Consider the following 19,833-nt stretch of genomic DNA (forward strand, 5'->3'; position numbering starts at 1 on the left):
GTAGTTACATTGGTACAGGATCAGAATGTCCCACATCAAATGGCTAGTTTTGATGGCCTTATGTATCAATGGACATCACGTTGTTTCATAAAGTACTTTACAAATGACAATAGAAGAGAGATAGCCTTGTCAGTTTCCAAAGCAAATCTCCTAATTATGACCTCCACTGTAAACCAACATCTGCATTCTTAACAAACAATTGTGGCTGCAGAAAGGAACTGCAGATGCTGGTTTAAACCGAAGATTGACACAAAAAGCTGGAGTAACTCAGCATCTCCGGAAAAGAGCAATAGGCAAAACTTCGGGTCGAGACTCTTCTTCAGACCCTGGTATCTGTTTGATTTCTCCAGGCTGGTGACATGAAACAATTTCTTTTTGTAGAGTAGCTATCTTTAAAATTAATTAGCTGCAACACCACTTTCCACATATATTTGCATTTCTGGCATTAACTTTCCTATCTTGAAAGATGGTTACAGATATATGAGAAAATTCAGATTTCAATAAGCCAGGGTTTTTTGTAAACTGGGAGAACCTGTGGTTACATGAATGTGCATTTTCTGTTTTTCAATGGAGCATTACTTACAAACTTTTGAATCATTCAAATGAACTAAAAATCACATACATGACTGCTGGGAAAGATTTCAGGAACTACGATTGATCTTTGATTCCCTTGCACTGAATTACAACACCAACAATGAAATTATGGCACAGGGAAGTCCTACATCAATAAGTACACCATTGATTTCTTTAGAGAAAAAGGCTGATCTACAATTCTACTCATGCTATGAGCCAGTGGAGCAGAATTCTGTCTGCACCATTTCATATATCATCATAGAAGCAACAGTGCAAATAATCAATACAATTATCACACACACACCAATGAACTTGCGAGCAAAATTATTAATTTCATTTCTCAAACTTACCAAAATCATTCTGAAATTACTCGTGATGGAAGAATCTGAACTTTCAATTGTGAGCTTATTCCTTCTCATCCTACTGATCTTGAGTTCATGAACAAGCCTGTAAGCGGTGTTGTTGGTATGTACATATTGGCGGTGGGGAAGAGAAAAAATGTGCAAAAGGATTATTGTAAAACATCAATAATGCAAAATCCTTTTTGAATGAACTTCAGATCAAGGATTTATTTTACAAATCGTAAGAAGGATGAGGAGAGAAATTGAGGCTTTTGCCCGAAAAAAATATACGGATCAGGTGCAGGCAACTGGGATCAAGTGTATCCCTGAAGTGAGTATAAGGGATTGAGGAGCATACTTAGGAAGGAAAACAGGAGGGCAAAAAGAGGGCGTGAGATAGCACTGGCAAAGAAAATTAAGGGAAATCCAAGGAAATTTTGGAAATATATGAAGGGAAAAAGGGTAACTAGAGAGAAAATACAAAGTGGTCATCTATGTGTGGAGCTGCAGGAGATGGGCAATGTCCTCGAAATTTCTCCTCCATTTTTACTACAGAGAAGGACAACATGACAAGGAAACTTGGGAAAATTAAAGACAATAACTTGAGTGTAGTCCGTATACAGTTGAGGAGGTGCTGGACGTCCTAAAATATATGAGGGCAGAAACATTACCCAGGGCTTGATCAGATATATCCAAAGACATTGTGGGAAGCTCGAGAAGAAATTGCAGGAGCCCTGGCCAAGATATATGAATTGTCGTTAGACACGGGGGAGGTGCTGGAAGACTGAAGGGTGGCTAATGTTGAGCCTCTATTTAAGGGCTGCAAAGAAAAATATGGGAACTATAGACCAGTCAGCCTCACCCACCAGTGATAGGAAAGTTACTGGAGAAGATTCTGAGGAATAAGATTGACATGCATTTGGGAAGACAAGGGTTGATTATGGATAATCAACATGTTTTAGTGGGTGAGAAATCGCTGGAGGGTAGGGCAATAGATGCCGTCTGTATAGATCTCAGCAAGGCCTTTGATACGGTTCCATATGGTGGGCTGCACCGGAAGGTATGATTGTATGTGGAATGTTGTTTTTCGGACTTTGTCGGCACTCTATATGTAGTGGCTCTTTGCATACTTGTACATTGCATGCAAGACAAAAAATTTCACTGTACCAAGTACATGTGAGAATAAAGTATCAATCAATAAAGTATCAATAAATCTTCCTGCAGTTCTGAGGAAGCAGCGCCGACTCAAATCGTTAACTGGTTTCTCTTTCCATGGATGCTGCATGACTGGCGAACATTTTATTTCATATTCTAGCATCTGCCATTCTATTTGTTTTCCAACTCCACCTGTTGCCCTCGCAACCGAGAGACTGAACCCTGACTGTTCACAATGTCAGTGTTATATATTCACCGGTCACATATCACGGCTCATCCATGCCTTTGTTCCGTCGGGGTTACTGCAATACATCCTCGGCCTCCCGCACTGACCCTCTATAACCTTGATGCCGTCTAAGGCTTAGCTGCCAAAATCCAAAGAAATATTGTCCCATTCACATACGACCTATATGTTTGCTTCCCTACTTTGATTTCCCAGTAAAGCTGTCTCAATATTTTTGTTCTGTCACCTCTCTTCAATCTGGCCTTTTTAACATTCCTCCTGACAAATCCCATGCCTTCAACTGCCAAGTTATGAAGCGATGAAAATGCACCCTAAACGCCTATGTTTCCAACATTTGGTTCAGTTTAGTTTAGAGATACAGCACGGAAACAGGCCTCTCGGCCCGTCGGGTCCACATCGAGCATTGATCATCGGCACACCAGCACCATGTTAACCCCCTACAAACCTGCACATCTTTGGAATGTGGGAGGAAACTGGAGCACCTGGAGGAAACCCACGCAGTCACAGGGAGGATGTGCAAACGTACGTACAATGTAGACAGCACCCATGATCACGATCGAATGCGGGCCTCTTGCACTGTAAGGCAGCAGCTCTATTGTCACCTGATTCTTTTTTAGAGCACATGATAAAATCCAAAGCTGTGACTGAGCTTTAGTAATCTCCCTCAATAACTCTGTGCGATTCAGTGTTAGATTTAGTTTGATGTAATTCCTGTGAGGCACCTTATATGAACGCAAATTGGTTTGGTATTTATTAAATCATTGTGCAATACTCAACATTTAAAACAATGGTTAGAGGCTTAGGATGGAACTGATGGATATGTGAGAGAATAGGTTCAGGGCGATAAATTGAGTTGATTGGTTTACCCCAAGAGCTGTCATAATCTATATGGGCCAAATGGCCTCTGTTTAGTTGAGTTTAATTTAGTTTACTTTAGAGATACAGCGCGGTTACAGGTCCTCGGCCCACTGAATCCGCACCGACCAGCGATCCCCGTACACTAGAACTATCCTACACACTAGGGACAATTTACAATCTTTATTGAAGCCAATTAACCTACAAATATGTACGTCTTTGGAGTGTGGGAGGAAACCGGAGCACCTGGGGAAAACCCAGGCAGGTCACAGGGAGAACGTACAAACTCCGTTCAGACAGAAACAGTAGTCTGGATCGAACCAGAGGCTCTGGCACTGTAAGGCAGCAACTCTACCGCTGTACCACCTGTTCTCTGTGTCCAATGAGAAAATTAGTATATGAAATAAAATATAGGATAGGGAAGCAGGAAAAGGGGAAAACGGGGATTGTAATAAAATTATAACCCACTTACTGGTGATATGATCGGAAGTTCATTAGTCCGCAGTGCCTTTTCCGTGCAAGTGAAATGAAGTTCATACCCATTCGAGCGACCCTCTGTTTAAAAATTAGCACACTGGTGATCAGACTTCATTGGCAGTCACACAAGATTTAAGCATGCTTAGTAGGTTAATTAGGAAGTAACTGCTCTGAGGCTAATTCAGGTATTCGGGGAGCACTGGACTTAACACCAGAGTACAGTTAGTAGTCCAGAAATCATGAAAGAATAACCAGGGTAAAAGCGTCATAACTCTGTAGCATCAAATACAGGTTGTTCTGCTATAACACACTAGTTGTGTTCCTAAGAAACCCTGTGTTATAGAAAATTGCTTTGTAAAGACAATTGCGTCAATGAGGAAAAGGGGATTAGGGGCTAGAGATTCAGGCTACCACAGCATTTTCAAAAATAAAGGCAAACATTTTAATAGCTACATAAGTTTAATTTTGTTACTGAAGCTAAAATGCTAAAGGCTATATGTTACATTATTTAATAAGCAGCATAGAAGCGATTCTTGTCAATTTCGAAGAACACGGGTGGCAAAACTGATAGACTACGCTCTTACAAGGCAATGCTGTTTGATTACTGCAGTGAGCTTACATGGAAATGTGTGAGACTTATTATTCCTAGATGACGCTTTTTCTGCTTGTCAATTTTCAAAGTAACTTTTAAGTAGTTCTCTACTTTTCAATAGAAATCATGTTCGAACTGTTTGGCCTATATAATACAAATAGAGATCTCTAATTCATCAATTGAGTTATGGAATCATGTGTTCATAAGCCATAGGAGCAGAATTAGGCCATTCGGCCCATCTTGTCTACTCCACCATTCAATTATGGCTGATCTATCCTTCCCTCTCAACCCGATTCTCCAGCCTTCTCTCCGTCATAACCTATGACATCCTTACTAATCAAGAACCTGCTATTCTCTGCTTTAAAAATACCCACTGACTTGGCCTCCATAGCAGTGTGTGGCAATGAATTCCATTCACCATCCTCTGACCAAAGAATTTTCCCCTCATCTCCTTTCTAAAGGTATGTCCTTTTATTCTGAGGCTGCGCCCTCTGGTCCTCGACTCTCCCACTAGTGGAAACGTCCTCTCCACAATCGCTCTATCCAGGCTTTTCACCATTCTGTAAGTTTTAAAGAGGGCCCCCCTCATCCTTCTAAACTCCAACGGGTACAGGTCCAGAGCTGTCAAACACTCATCATTCGTTAACCCAATTATTCCCGTGATCATTCTTGTAAACCTCCACTGGACCCTCTCCAACGCCAGCCAGCACATCCCTCCCCAGATATGGGGCCCAAAATCATTCACAATACTCAAAATACGGCCTGACCAGTGCCTTATAAAGCCTCAGCATTACATCCCGGTTTCTATATACTAGTCCTCTCTAAATAAATGCTAACATTGTATTTGCCTTCCTTACTACCAAGCCAACTTGCAAATTAGCCTTTTCGGAATCCTACACCAGCACTCCCAAGTCCATTTGCACCTCTGATTTCTGAATCCTCTCCCCATTTAGCAATTGTCTATGCCTTTATTCCTGTTACCAAAGTGCATGACCGCACACTTTGTTACACTGTATTCCATCTACCATTTCTTTGCCCGCTCTCCCAACCTGTTCAAGTCCTTCTGCAGAGTCCCTGCTTTCTCTACACTACCAGCCCCTCCGCCTATCTTCGTATCATCCGCAAACTTGGCCACAAAGCCTTCAATCCCATCATCCAAATCATTAATATACAACGTGAAGAGTAGCGGCCCCAGCATCGATCCCGACGCAACTCCGCTAGTCATTGGCAGCCAACCTGAAAAAGCTGCCTTTATTCCCACTCTCTGTCTTCTGCCATTCAGCCAACCTGATATCCATGCTAGTATCTTCCCTCGAATACCATGGGCTTTCTTCTTGTTTAGCAGCCTCATGTGCGGCACCTTATCAAATTCCGAAAATCCAGGTAAACAACACCCACTTACTCTCCTTTGTCTAATCTACTATTTACTTCCTCAAAGAATTCCAATAGATTTGGCAGGATTGAATTCTTCCCCTCATAAAACCAAACCGACTTTGGCCTATTTTATCATGTGCTTCTTAGTGTACTTGGAAACCACATCTTTAATAATGGACTCTAACATCTTACTAACCGCTCAAGGAAGTCAGGCTAACCAGCATATAGTTTCCCCTATTTTGCGTTATTCCCTTCATGAACAACAGAATAACATTTGCAATTTTCCAGCCCATTGGGTCCACTCCTGACTAGTGATTCTTGAAAGATCAGCACTAAAGCTTATTTCAGTTTCCCAGGCACTTTCTCCTGAGTAATTAATAGCAACTCCACAAACCGGCCCCTGACTTTCTTGAATTTCAGCCACGTTGCTGGTGCCTTCCGTTGTGAAGATTGATGCAAAAAACGTATTCAATTCATCAAAAGGATGTATAAACTTGGATATTCAGCTCCCAGCTGTGTCCTCTTTCAGCCCCATCTCTATGATGCCCACAACGTCACATCTACAAAATATTAGCTGAGCTATAAGCTCATCCACTTTGTTCTGTATACTGCATGCTTTCAAATATAACACATCATCTCTTCTCAAATTGGTCCCCATTTTGCCTTACCTTAGACTATTATCCCTTCTTAAACTTTGTGATATTACTACTATAGATTTCAGTAGCCACTCCTGCACTCTTCTTCCCTTTAACTACATCCATACATTTCAAATTTGTTTTGAAAATGACCCTCCCCTCCCTCCGCCCCCTACTATTTAGTTTAATGACCTCTACGGCCCTCATTATGCAGTTTGCCAGGACTCTGATCCCAGCAGGGTTCCTCCTCCACCTCCCACAGCAATCTTTGAGCCACACATTCAACTCTTTAGTCTTCTTGACCCTGTACCAATTTGCTTGTGGCTCAGATAGCAACTCAGAGGTTATTAACTTTTTAGTTCTGCTTTTCAATTTAATCCTTGCTCTGGGCTTGACAGGTTGGCACTCTTTTCCTCAGCCCTTCTCCCCAAACCCCATTGAGTCAAAGTCTCAAATTGCATTTTTCCTCAACATGGCACTTTGTCTCAACATGGCCGCTCCCAACATGGCTGCTCCGCTGTACATGGCCTTCCTTTTATTCACTCCTCTGTCTCTTGCTCAGACAATCAGACGCCTGCTTCGCTCTATGCTCCGCCTTCTCAATAAAGTACATGCTACACTAGTAGAAAAACACATTTTTTTCTACTTAAAAAAAAAAAAAAATCCAGCATGATGGCTGCTCTCCGACTCTGTGTTCAACTTCTGATGTTATAACAGTACTACCTGTACTCCATTTGTAAAATTCTAAGATGAGGATTACCGTATTAATAGCATCCTCCTCCAACATCTTCAATCGCTTTTCTTCCATTTCCCGTTTATTAATTGCCTCCCAGGTAAGAGGATTACAATTGTTATGTCCAGGTAATAGCCTGAAATATCTGTCCTTTTCTCGATCATAGTAGAACCCAGGTAGCTCTAGATAGATGAAAAGAGAACATGTTACTTGTTACACAATGACATGGACATCACTAGGCTAGGCCTGCATTTCTGATGCTGATGTTACAACCGCTGGCACCAATCTGCTGAAGTTCCCCCCTTTAGTTTGGATGCCTTCCAAGCCTGGGTGCTGACCCGCTGATGCGCTCATTGACGATAGGGGCCACTGCATTACACTGCTGAACTCCTTGTTCCAGCATTAATTCTGGCTGGACAGAGCCAAGTCAGCACTCTTCATGAGACCGTAAATGATAGCAGTAAAATGGACACACAAGAAACTGCAGATGCTGGAATCTTGAGTAAGACACAAAGTTAGACACAAAATGCTGGAGTAACTCAGCGGGACAGGCATCTCTGGATGGAAGGAATGGATGACGTTTAGGGTTGAGACCCTTCTTCAGATTGAGAGGACACAAAGTGCACAGGGAAATCAGTGGGTCACTCCTCCTCTGTACATTATAGGGACAAACCTGAGCCCATCAAATCCTAGGTCTAACCAGGATAGAAGCCAGGGCATTCTGGCTTAAAACATTCCAGCTCATGCCAACTCAGGTACTGTCTTCACTCAATTTCACCTGGTTCACAAGTTGCCAAACACATATATTACGTAATAAGCAGGCAAAAGTGCTGGAGAAACTCAGCGGGTGCAGCAGCATCTATGGAGCGAAGGAAATAGGCAACGTTTCGGGCCGAAACCCTTCTTCAGTCTGAACACTATTACGTAATAGAATGGTTTTTCTGTACAGCCCAACAGGAGTTCAGTGATATGTCGGCTGATTGGGAGGCTGGCAACTTTCACCGCTGCAAACCGCAAATGTGTTATATCTGTCTGTGGAGATGCATTTTATTTGAAAAAGGCTGTTGTAGGAACATGTCACATTGTGCTTTCCACTGCAATCGTTTACTGCTACAGTGTGATTTCTTCTGAGCCTCTGAAGAGTGTAAATACACAGCACTTGTTATTTTCTTTCCAGGAAAGGAAATCAAAGGGGCAGATTTCAAACAGAAACTTGTTTTACACAGCAACTTACCCATCCCTTTTCTCCATTTCATTTTGAGCTGTTGGCATTGCTAGAAAGATTAGCATTTATTGTCTTCCCCAGTTCTCCTTCAGTAGATGGTGACGAGTTGTCTTATTGAACTAGTTCTGACATTAGAGTCGGAGAGTGATACAATATGGCAGGGGTCGACAACCTTGTTCTGCATAGTGGCCGGGACGCATGTCTGTAAGCGGATGGCGGGCCACATCTATCATGTGTACACATGGGTCCCGCCCCGGATGGCAGGCATCAAATCATGTGTTCACAGAAGGTAGACAAAAATGCTGGAGAAACTCAGCAGGTGAGGTAGCCTCATGCAATCCTTGCATGTCTCACCCGCCGAGTTTCTCCAGCATTTTTGTCTACCTTCGATTTTTCCAGCATCTGCAGTTCTTTCTTAAACATGTTCACAGAAGGTGCACGGCCGTGCCGGCGGCTTTGTGCACGATGCGGTACTGCCAGAGCTCGGTTGCGCTTCGGGCGGGCGCTCGGCCGTGTTCGGGGCGGGCGCGACCGAGCACTGGCCCGATGATTACAGAGGGAAAAATCCGCCTGCGGGCCGGATGATTTCGGGTTACCGCAGGTAGCCGACCCCTGCAATACAGAAACAGGACCTGGCAGCCCAACAGGACCACACCACTGCTGATCAAGTACCCACCCATACACATACCTCGTTTCATTCTCCTCACATTTATCCCAGCCAAAGGGCAGCACTTACAGTTGCTGCCTTACAGCGCCAGAAACCCAGGTCGATCCTGACTACAGGAGTTTATACAGAGTTTGTACATTCTCCCTGTGACCCCGTGGGATTTATCCAGGTGCTCCGGTTTCCTCCCACATCCTAAAGACATACAATTTTGTTGGTTAATTAGCTTCTATAAATTGTAATTGTCGCTAGTGTGTAGGATAGCTCCAACTTCTTTGGGAGGTGGGAGACAACATGAACACCCGGGGGAACAAGAATATGTAAACTCCACATGGACAGTGTTTGGATTGGGATTGAGCCTGGTTCACTGGAGATGTGAGGCAGTGACACCACAAGCTGTGCCACTGTACCACCTGATGAAGGTGCTCCCATTTTGCTGTTGACTTGGAGTTCCAGGATTTATATTTATTGACAATGAAGAGCTGACGATATTTCCTGATCAGGATGACATTGGGAGAGTCTAGGACCAGAGGGCATAGCCTCAGAATGAAAGAACATTCCTTTAGGAAGGTGGAGGAATTTCTTAAGTCAGAGGGTGGTGAATCTGTAGAATTAATTGCGACAGAGGGCTGTGGAGGCCAAGTGAATGGATATTTTTATGGCAGAGATAGATTCTTGATTAGTACGGGTGTCAGCCAGAATCACGGTAACAGTCCTCTGACTAGTCTGACCTTAGCACTTGTAGCTTCCTGTGTATCACACCAACAATTTTTCTGATAGAGTATTAACAGAGTACTGTACCCAAGAAGATTCCCCATCTTCCAAGAAAAATGGATGCAAGCGTCAACAAATCCAAACTGGCCAAGTCTGAGATAAAATCCTTAACTTATACAACACACTGTACTTTTGGTACGCAATCCAAATTATCAAAAAATATATAGTTTTGACTACTGTTTCCCACTTGAATAAAACCCCAAAATGCAAGAAACTCTTGGTAGGTCAGCAAGCAACTATTTATAAAGAAATAGTCTGAGGCCCTTTGTCAAAACTGAGTTAGTTTTCAATTTCTACTTGTGGTATTTAATATGAATAATTAGATACTTCCAAAGTTTAAAAAAACTTATTTAGAAACATTAAGAATGAATGGCACGAGATTATGTGTTGTCAAAGTAATACTTGCCGGGAACATCAGATGGCACTGAAGTACTGCTAGTCGGTTCCCCTGCTGACATTCTGGAACTATTCTGTTCATTCGATTCACCAGCGTCATAATGCTGATTCCTAAGCATCATATTGAATTTAGGAGAGAAAATAATAAGTGCTGTGTATTCAAAGTCCTCAAATTCTCAGAAGCTGTAAAATGTAGTTATGGAGTCAAACAGCACAGAAAGTGGCCTTTTGGCTCAACTTGCCCATGCAACCAGGTTTTATAACTGAACCAGTTCCATTGCCTGTTTTGGCCCATATCCCTCCAAACGTTTCTTATCCATGTACCTGTTTAAATGTATTTTAAGTGTAACCATGTTATCCACCTCTTCAGCTTCATTTGGTGGCCTCGTTCCATATATGCACTGTTCAATGCGTGAAGAAATTACCCCTCGGGTCTTAATTAAATCTTTCCTCTCACACCTTACATCTATGCCCTCTAGTTTTAGAATCCCCTACCCTTGGAAAAGTGACCATTCATCTTATCCAATGCTTTTCATGATTTTGTATGCTTTAAGACCACTCCTCAGCCTTCTGTACTCCAAGTAAAAAAGTACCAGCCTCATCCTATAACTCCAGCCTTCGAGCCCTGGTAACATCCTGGTGAATCTTTTCTGCACCCTTTCTGGATTAATGACATCCTTCCTATAGCAGGATGACCAGGACTGCATACAATACTTTTAAATGTGTCTTACCAACATTTTCTACAGCTATAAAATTACATCCCAACTCCTGTACTCATATCCTTACCAATGAAGGCGAGCATTCACCATCCATCTTCTGGATGGCCGAGTTACTCCAGCACTTTGTGTTTCACATTCTTCTTCACCACCCTGTCTACCTGTTGCACTGAACTATTGGTAGACAAAAGTGCTGGCGAAACTCAGCGGGTGCAGCAACATCTATGGAGCGAAGGAAATAGGCAACGTTTTGGGCCGAAATCCTTCTTCAGTCTGAAGAAGGGTTTCGGCCCGAAACGATGTTTATTTCCTTCGCTCCATAGATGCTGCTGCACCCGCTGAGTTTCTCCAGCACTTTTGTCTACCTTCGATTTTCCAGCATCTGCAGTTCCTTCTTAAGCACTGAACTACTGTCAGTATAAAGCACATGATAATCATTTTCAACAATGGCTTTCAAATGAAACACACTTCCACCTAAATAACAAATCCATATAAAAAAATTAAACAACTCATCTCCCTATCAGCTGATACAGTCACAAATTACCGATTATTTGGATTCAGAAGACATCTTCCACATTTGACCCTCAGTTTCCACACAAGTTTTATGGTATCATTATTGAGATCAACAAGATGTATCTGATTAACTAGATTGTTAACCGAACTGTGAAGAAATCGCTTCTACACAGATGCATTTTAATCACTGAAACTCTTTCAGTAATATGTCAAGTTTCAAACCCAAAGTATACAATTTGCAGCAGGAGAGATGAGTACTCTTTCAACATAAATTTTCTCTTTACTCAACCAAAGGCCAACTGTCTGAAAGGGTGACAGAAACAGGTTCAACATCACCAGCAATCGAGAAAAGACAAGGGGTATAGGACCAACAGAAAAACCTTCAAAGAGCAAATAATATTGTGCTGCGTAGTCATGTCCCAGAGCAAATCATTCTGTTTGTACGAATAATTTAATCAACCATTGAGGTATCAGGACTACTGTCAACCTAACATCCATGATTTAAGGAGGCAAGTCTTTCTTAAAATGTAAAATGTGAGACTAAAACAGATTTGTTTGCAATGACATAAAATTGTAATGATCACCTGTGACTATAATGCTCTCGGTGTTGCCATCGGTTATGTTGTCGCCGATTGTGCTGTGCAGATTGCCTCCTGTCACGCCATTTGCTTGTTTCCATTTTTGTAACTGTAAGAAAACAGTTTTGAATATTTTTGAACAGGTCCAGCAGCATTGTGATTAGGATTGCATAAACATTCACCAACTAGCAGGAAGGTTGTTTTTCGGTCTGGAGGCCTGTGACTAATGGTGCGCCTCAGGGGGCGGTGTTGGTGCCCATCACTGTTTGTGGTTTATATCAACAATTTGGATGAGACTGTACAAGGGATGATTAGCAAGTTTGGAGATGACACTAAAGTGCGCGGTACTGTAGATAATGACGATGGTTATCAAAAATTACAGCAGGATCTTGTTGTGTAAGTAGGCTGAGGAATGGTTAATGGAGTTTAGTGCGGGTAAGTGCAAAGTGTTGCATTTTGGGAAGTCAAACCTGACCAGGACCTTCACAGTGAATGGCAGTGCTCTGGGGAGTGTTGTAGAGCAGAGGGATCTAGGAGCGCAGGTACTGTGACGGATCTAGGAGCGCAGTTCAGTGAATGTCACAGGTAGATAGGTACTTAGGGTGATCAAGGCATTAGATACATTGGCCTTCATCAGTCAGGGCTTTGAGTATGGAAGTTAGGATGTTATTTTATAATTGTACATGACTTTGGTGAGGCCAAATTTGAGTATTGTGTTCAGTTTTGCTCATCTTGCTATAAGAATCATGTTGTTACGCTGGAAAGAATGCAGAGAAGACTTATAAGGATGTTGCAAAGACTTGAGGGCCTGTGTTTTAGGGAGAGGTTGGGCTGCTAGGACTTTATTCCTTCGAGAGCAGGAGGATGAGGGGTGATCTTAGGGGTGCAAAGGTATATATGAGAATGGAAATGAGGTGGAATTTATTTAACTAGAGGGTGGTAAATCTGTGGAATTCATTGCTACGTACGGCTGTGAAGGGCAAGACATTTGCATAAGGTGATAGGTTTGTGATTAGTAAGAGTGTCAAATGTTGTGGGGAGAAGGCAGGATGATTGGGTTGCAAGGGGAAAATAGATCAGCCGTGATCGAATAGCAGAGTAAACTCGATGGGCCAAATTGCCTAATTCTGATCCTATATTTTATAGTCTAATAAGATCATAAGGAGAATAGATTTGGTAGATGTACAGTCTTTTGCCCAGAATTGGGGAAATCAAGAACCAGAGGATATAGGTTTAAGGTGAGAGGGCAAAGATTTAATAGGAACCCGAAGGGCAACATTTTCACACAGTGGATGGTGGGTATATGGAACGAGTTGCCAGAGGGAGTAGTTGAGGCAGGTACTGTAACAACATTTAAAAGGCATTTGGACAGGTACATGGAGCGGAAAGATTTAGCGGGATATGGACCAAACACAGGTAGTTGGGACTATTGTAGATGGGGCATCTTGGTTGGCATGGGCAAGTTGGGTCGAAGGGCCTGTTTCCATTTTCTATGACTCTATAAGAGCAAGAATTCAATTCCTCAAATATTTGAGTTTTCTTTTCAAATCACCAATGGTTTTGTTTAGTCTAGAGACTAAACCCCACCGGGTTTGCGCTGACCAGCGATCCATGCATATTAACTATCCTACACACACTAGAGGTCATTTTTACATTTACCATGCCAATTTACCTGCAAAGCTGTACATCTTTGGAGTGTGGGAGGAAACCAAAGTTCTCGGTGAAAACCCACACAGGGCATGGGGAGAGCGTACAAACTCACACAGGACACGGGGAGAGTGTACAGACAGCACCCGTAGTCGGGATCGAACCCAGGTCTCCAGCGTTGCAAGCCCTGTAAGGCAGCAACTCTACTGCTGCACTACCATGCCGCCCTTAAACCTGTTTCACACTCCACAATAAGTGGAGAACAGGCAGTTATAGAGTCATACGGTATTGACATGGATAGAGCTGGTTGGCAGACAGGAAGCAAAGAGTAGGAATTAACGGGCCCTTTTCAGAATGGCAGGCAGGGACTAGTGGGGTGCCGCAAGGCTCAAGACTGGGACCCCAGTTATTTACAATATATATTAACGATTTAGACTAAGGAATTAAATGTAACATATCCAAGTTTGCGGATGACACAAAGCTTGGTGGCGGAGTAAGCTGCAAGGAGGATTCCATGAGGCTTCAGGGTGACTTAGATAGGTTGGGTGAGTGGGCAGATGCAGTATAATGTGGATAAATGTGAGGTTATCCACTGGTGGCATGGACAAGGACTGACATATGATGAAAGAATGGATCGACTGGGCTTATATTCACTGGAATTTGGAAGGATGAGAGGATATCCCATAGAAACATATAAAATTCTTAAGGGATTGGACAGGCTAGATGCAGGAAAAATGTTCCCGATGTTGGAGTACAGAACCAGGGTTACAATGTAAGAATAAGGGGTCGGCCATTTAGGACTAAGATGAGGAAAAACGTTTTCACCCAGAGAGTTGTGAATCTGTGGAATTCTCTGCCACAGAAAGCAGTGGAGGCCAATTCACTGGATGTTTTCAAGAGTTAGATATAGCTTTTCGGGCTATCAGAATCAAGGAATATGGGGAGAAAGCAGGAATGGGGCACTGATATTGGATGATCAGCCATGATCATATTGGCCTGCTCCAGCATCTATTTTCTATGTTTCTAAAATGTTGGAAACAGTTGGGAAGTTGGGCAGCACTTGTGGAAAGTGAAACAGAGTTGACACTTTCAATATTTCCAATAAAGGGTCTTCAATTGGAAGCTTCAACCGCTTCTCACTCGATGGATGCTGCCCGACTGAATGATTTCAGTAAATAGAGCACAAAATATAGAGCACAGTATATGGAGCATGAAACAACCCCTTTGGCCCAACACATCCATGCAAGCCAAGATAACACTTTGTAGCTCGCATCCAAGATAACCACTCTAAACTTTTCATATCCATGTTCCTGCCCAAATGCCTTTTAAATGTTGCTACTGTATCAGCCTCAACTATCTCCTCTGGCAACTTTTAACAGCTCATGACTTCAGAGGCCTGTTTCACTTTTCAAAACATCAAACAACACCTATGCATTTAAAAACAGTTGAAATTAATTTAAATTTGTAACTTTTAATATTGATTGTTTATATTGAGCTCATTGAGCTACTGTTAACCTAAATCATATCATACAGTGATGCAAAAAATAAATTACAGATGCAATTACTTTTTCAAATAAATCCAGAAACATCCCTTGCTGAGCCAGACACCAAACCAAATGAGATTTCTGGAGTTATTCTGTATTATTGAACTGCATTCAGGCATATCAATGAAGGCATCATACATTATATTTGGCCTAATATATCCAAGGCAGAGAGAATGAACCTCAATAATGAAGATGTCTCATTAAAGAATACATTTTGCACCTCACTTCATTAGACATCAGACCTCTTGTTCAACGAAAGGTAAGTAATCCACTTTAGCAATTCAGATAGGTTTAGTTCGAAGTTTGAAGTACAAGTTATGTCAATTATCAAGAACTACTGTATTATTAAACTATCTATATATTCTTTTGCGAGCTTATTTATTGGTACGTTGGTTTACTACCATCATGTGCACCAAGATAAAACAAATATTTTGCATGTTATCCAGGCAAATCATAGTTAACATGAGGACAAAAGAGTGTTGGAGGAACTAAGCAAGTCAAGCAGTGTCTGTGGAGGAAAATGGACAAGCAATGCTTTACGTCATGACCTTCAGACTGACCCTCCAGCTCATAACCCTTCAGACTGAGAGAATGCTAGTTAAGCGAGTCAGGGATGGGACAGAAATTACCAAGTTACAGACCCAAAATGCTGGAGTAACTCAGCAGGACAGGAAGCATCTCCGGAAGGAATGGGTGACGTTTCGGGCCGAAACTATTCTTCAGACAGTCAGGGGAAAAGGAAACGAGATATGGAAGGGTAGTGTGTGAAAATGAAAGATTAAAGGGGACCATTAACTCAGCAGGTCAGGCAGCATCCCTGGAGAAGGGTCTCGACCCGGGACGTCACATAATCCTTTTCTCCAGGGATGCTGCCTGACCCACTGAGTTACTCCAGCATTTTGTGTCTGTCTCTGCAGTTACTCTAGCTTTGTGTGTCTATATCACCAATATTTGTTGGGTTTATACCCAAGATTGACACAAAATGCTGGAGTAACTCAGCGGGACAGGCAGCATCTCTGGAGAGAAGGAAAGGTTGAGGTTTCAGATCGAGACCCTTCTTCAGACTGAAAGTCAGGGGAGAGGAAGACACTGAGATATGGAAGGGTAAATGTGTGAAAACGACAGATCAAAGTGGACGTGGATCAATAAAGGGTTTAATTCAGACTTTCACTTTCAGCAGCTGCAGATTGCTTTGTGCAGGAAGTTAACTGCAGCCACAGAGTGTGTAGGAAGGAACTGCAGGTGCTGGTTAACACCGAAGAGGGACACCAAATGCTGGAGTAACTCAGCGGGACAGGCAGCATCTGTGGAGAGAAGGAATTGGGGGGGGGGGACGATTCGGGTCGAGAACCTTCTTCAGACTGGCTTGCGGTCCGTGGCGCGGTGGCGCTCAGCTCCCGTCGTTGTTGCCTCACCTTGTCGGTGCGCACACACACACACACACAGTTGTCTGTCTGTCCACTCGCGGCGGTGGCGGCGGCCCCGGGTCCTTGCGAGGCGGCAGCGCCGGTACTCCGGCCTCCAGCTCCACTGAGGCCTACAGCAGGCCTAGAGCCCGCCCAGCGCGCATGCTCAGAGGGGCCCGGCCGCTCGTCGTCGCAGCGAGACACAGGCAAGAGTCAAGAGTGTTTCATTATGTTCATAGTGTTTCATTATCTTTCATATGTCCCAGATACAACAATGACACTCTCCCTTGCAGCAGCACAACGGAATATGTAAACATATCTGAAGTAGGGTCTCCACCAGAAACGTCCCCCATTCCTTCTCTCCACAGATGCTGCCTGCCTGCCTGTCCCGCTGAGTTACTCCAGCATTTGGTCTTCAGTTGGTTTAAACCAGCATCTGCAGTTCCTTCCTACACATGTAAACATAGCAGACAGACACAAAAAGCTGGAGTGGCTCAGCGGTGGAGGAAGGAACTACTGAGTGTTCAAAAAGGAACTGCAGATGCTGGAATATCGAAGGTACACAAAATTGCTGGGGAAGCTCAGCGGGTGCAGCAGCATCTATGGAGCGTACACAGAAATGCTGGAGAAACTCAGCTGGACAGACAGGCAGCATCTGTGGAGAGTACACAAAATTGCTGGAGAAACTCAGCGGGTGCAGCAGCATCTGTGGAGCGAAGGAAATAGGCAACGTTTCGGGCCGAAACCCTTCTTCAGACTCTGGAGAGACTCTTTTTCAGATTGAGACGTCGCCCATTCCTTCTCTCCAGAGGTGCTGAGTTGCTCCAGCATTTTGTCTCTTATCTTCACTCACTCTCACACACACGCAAACCGGAATAGGACAGGATGAGAGTTTTGGTAATAGTATAGGTATAGATATAGCGGGACAGGCAGCATCTCTGGGGAACATCGATAGGTGATGTTTCGGGGGTCTTCTTCAAACCTTGTGTTACCGTATGTGTGTTTGCCAAGTTAATCTGATACAAGGAGACGTAATGGGGAAGTTCAGATCCATGGAGTGCACAGCAGGGACAATTTGGGACTTCAGGAGCCTCTCTGGACTACCACAGATGGGTCCAGGAGCTTGAGCTGAAATTGTTTCAACCATCCACCAGACTGAGCATTTCATGAATTACATGTTTCAAAGAGTGGTCACCCTCGTTTCGAAGGATGGTTGGAAAGATAGACATAGGGTGACTGTCAAATAAACAAACAAAAATGCACGTAGGTGGTTCCAGGGTTTTATGAGGTTATTACTCCATATCTCCTGCCCATTGTTCAAGTCAAGTCAAGTCACATTTATTTATATAGCACATTTAAAAAACAACTCTCGTTGGCCAAAGTGCTTTACATTGGTATAAGAATAGTATAACAGACAACAGTGGTTCATAGATTAAATACAAACATCACTACATACATATAGCCCTCGCTCAGAGGACGTCAAGAAAGGCTTGGGAGATGAGCTTTTAGTTTCGACTTAAAGGAGTCGATGGATGGGGCAGTTCTGATGGGAAGAGGGCTGCTGTTCCACAGTCTAGGAGCTGCAACTGCAAAGGCACAGTCGCCCCTGAGCTTATGCCTAGACCGCGGGATATTCAGCAACCCCAAGTCGGCCGATCTGAGGGACCTGGAGGTGGTGTGGTGGGTGAGCAGACTTTTAATGTAGGTGGGGGCAAGTCCAGCGAGGGCTTTGTGGACATAAAGGAGGATCTTGAAATTTATTCGGAACCGCACAGGGAGCCAGTGGAGAGAGGCCAGGATCGGGGTGATGTGGTCCCTTTTTCTGGTGCCCGTCAGGAGTCTCGCTGCGGCGTTTTGGACCAGTTGCAGGCGGGACAGGGAAGATTTTCTGATGCCAGTATAAAGGGAGTTGCAGTAATCGAGGCGGGAGGAGATTAATGTGTGGATGATCTTTTCGAGGTCATCAAACTGGAAGAATTGTTTTATTTTAGCTATCGTCCGAAGCTGAAAGAAGCTAGCTTTTACCACGGCATTGACTTGTTTGTCAATTTTCAGTGCTGAGTCAAATATCACGCCAAGGTTTTTGATGTGAGGTTTGTGCAGAGTCAAACAGGATGCCTTCAATTACCTGGATGAAAGAGAGATGGAGTTCCTGTTGAATTCCTGAGCTGACAGCCATTTTATAGAATACCTCATTCCTAGACTTGCAAACTACCCTAAGACCTACAGCCGTGAAGAACCTATTCTCTCATATCCTTCCTACACAGTCAGAGTCTCACAGAGGCCACCACTCAAGGTAGTTAGTTCAGTTTAGAGGTACAGCATAGAAACAGGCCCCCTCAGTCCTCCGAGTCCGCGCCGACCAGTGATTCCCCCAATACTAAAGCTATTTTACACACACTGGGGACAATTTACAATTTTACCACACCAATTAACCTGCAAACCTGTATGTTTTTGGAGTGTGGGAGGAAACAGGAGCACCCAGAGAACACCCACGCAGGTCATGGGGAGAACGTACAAACTCTGTACAGACAAACCCTGTAGTCAAGATTGAACCCGGGTCTCTGGCGCTGTAAAGCAGCAACTCTTCCGCTGTGCCACCATTCGGAGACCCTCATCTATCTCCTGGAATCTGTATTAGCCAAAGATGTGTGGAAAGTGACCATTTTATGATTCAACTTGGGTAGCCTCATAACACAAGTATATGTGCTCTGAACACAAACTGAGAAAATCATCAAATGCTGCTAGAAGATCATCCACTCGGTGAAAGACACTCTCTGGTTACCTGAACCTTGTAAATCTTACAGTGCAAGAAGCTAGATATAATGTGAAGGCTGGCACATTCCAAGGCCCAGAACTCCAGGACAAGCTCAACCTTGATGAAGCTGCTACAGAAGCTCAATAGGAAAAGGCCGCAGACTGAGACCCTACTGCTGTGTACATTGAGGGGACAAGAAGCTGTGTACAAATCCTGTGAAATATTACATCAAAGAAAGTATGTAATGGAAAATGAATATCAGGCTGATGTAAATAGATCACTATAAGCCCTGTCCCACTGTACGAGTTCATTCAAGTGCTCTCCCGAGTTTAAAAAAAAATCAAACTCGTGGTAAGCACATAGAATGAACGTAGCGGGTACATCGGAGCTCGGGGATGTCTCTTAGCGGCTCGTAACGCTAACGGCAGGTACTTGGGAAATGCGATAAACTCGAGAAGACACGTAAAGATTTTTCAACATGTTGAAAATTGTCCACGAGAGCCCCTAGTACCGACGAGCGGCCATTACTCTCTGAGTTCGAATCAGGGCAAACTCGGGAGAACTCTTTGAATGAACTCGTACAGTGGGACAGGGCTTTTAGGGTTCACAAGTTCACGTTATAGGAGTGGAATT

General features: G+C 43.5%; 1 protein-coding gene across 2 annotated transcripts in view; it reads right to left on the reverse strand.

Annotated features, from left to right (window-relative positions):
• The window catches only part of dcaf4 (DDB1 and CUL4 associated factor 4), a 41,957-nt gene extending 25,355 nt beyond the window's left edge, over nt 1-16,602 (reverse strand). The window contains exons 1-6 of one of the 2 annotated variants that reach the window (XM_033026621.1): nt 16,452-16,602; nt 11,852-11,954; nt 10,049-10,149; nt 7,007-7,161; nt 3,641-3,723; nt 924-1,020 (exon numbers count right to left, since the gene is read on the reverse strand). In XM_033026621.1, the coding sequence (XP_032882512.1) occupies nt 924-1,020; nt 3,641-3,723; nt 7,007-7,161; nt 10,049-10,149; nt 11,852-11,946 (531 nt within the window). In that variant the 5' untranslated portion in view covers nt 11,947-11,954; nt 16,452-16,602. Of the gene's footprint in view, nt 1-923; nt 1,021-3,640; nt 3,724-7,006; nt 7,162-10,048; nt 10,150-11,851; nt 11,955-16,387 lie in introns of both variants that reach the window. The other variant, XM_033026622.1, reaches the window with a different exon arrangement.
• Nucleotides 16,603-19,833: the final 3,231 nt, after the last annotated feature.

The sequence above is a fragment of the Amblyraja radiata genome, chromosome 9 (genome assembly GCF_010909765.2).
Source record: "Amblyraja radiata isolate CabotCenter1 chromosome 9, sAmbRad1.1.pri, whole genome shotgun sequence".
NCBI lineage: Eukaryota > Metazoa > Chordata > Chondrichthyes > Rajiformes > Rajidae > Amblyraja > Amblyraja radiata.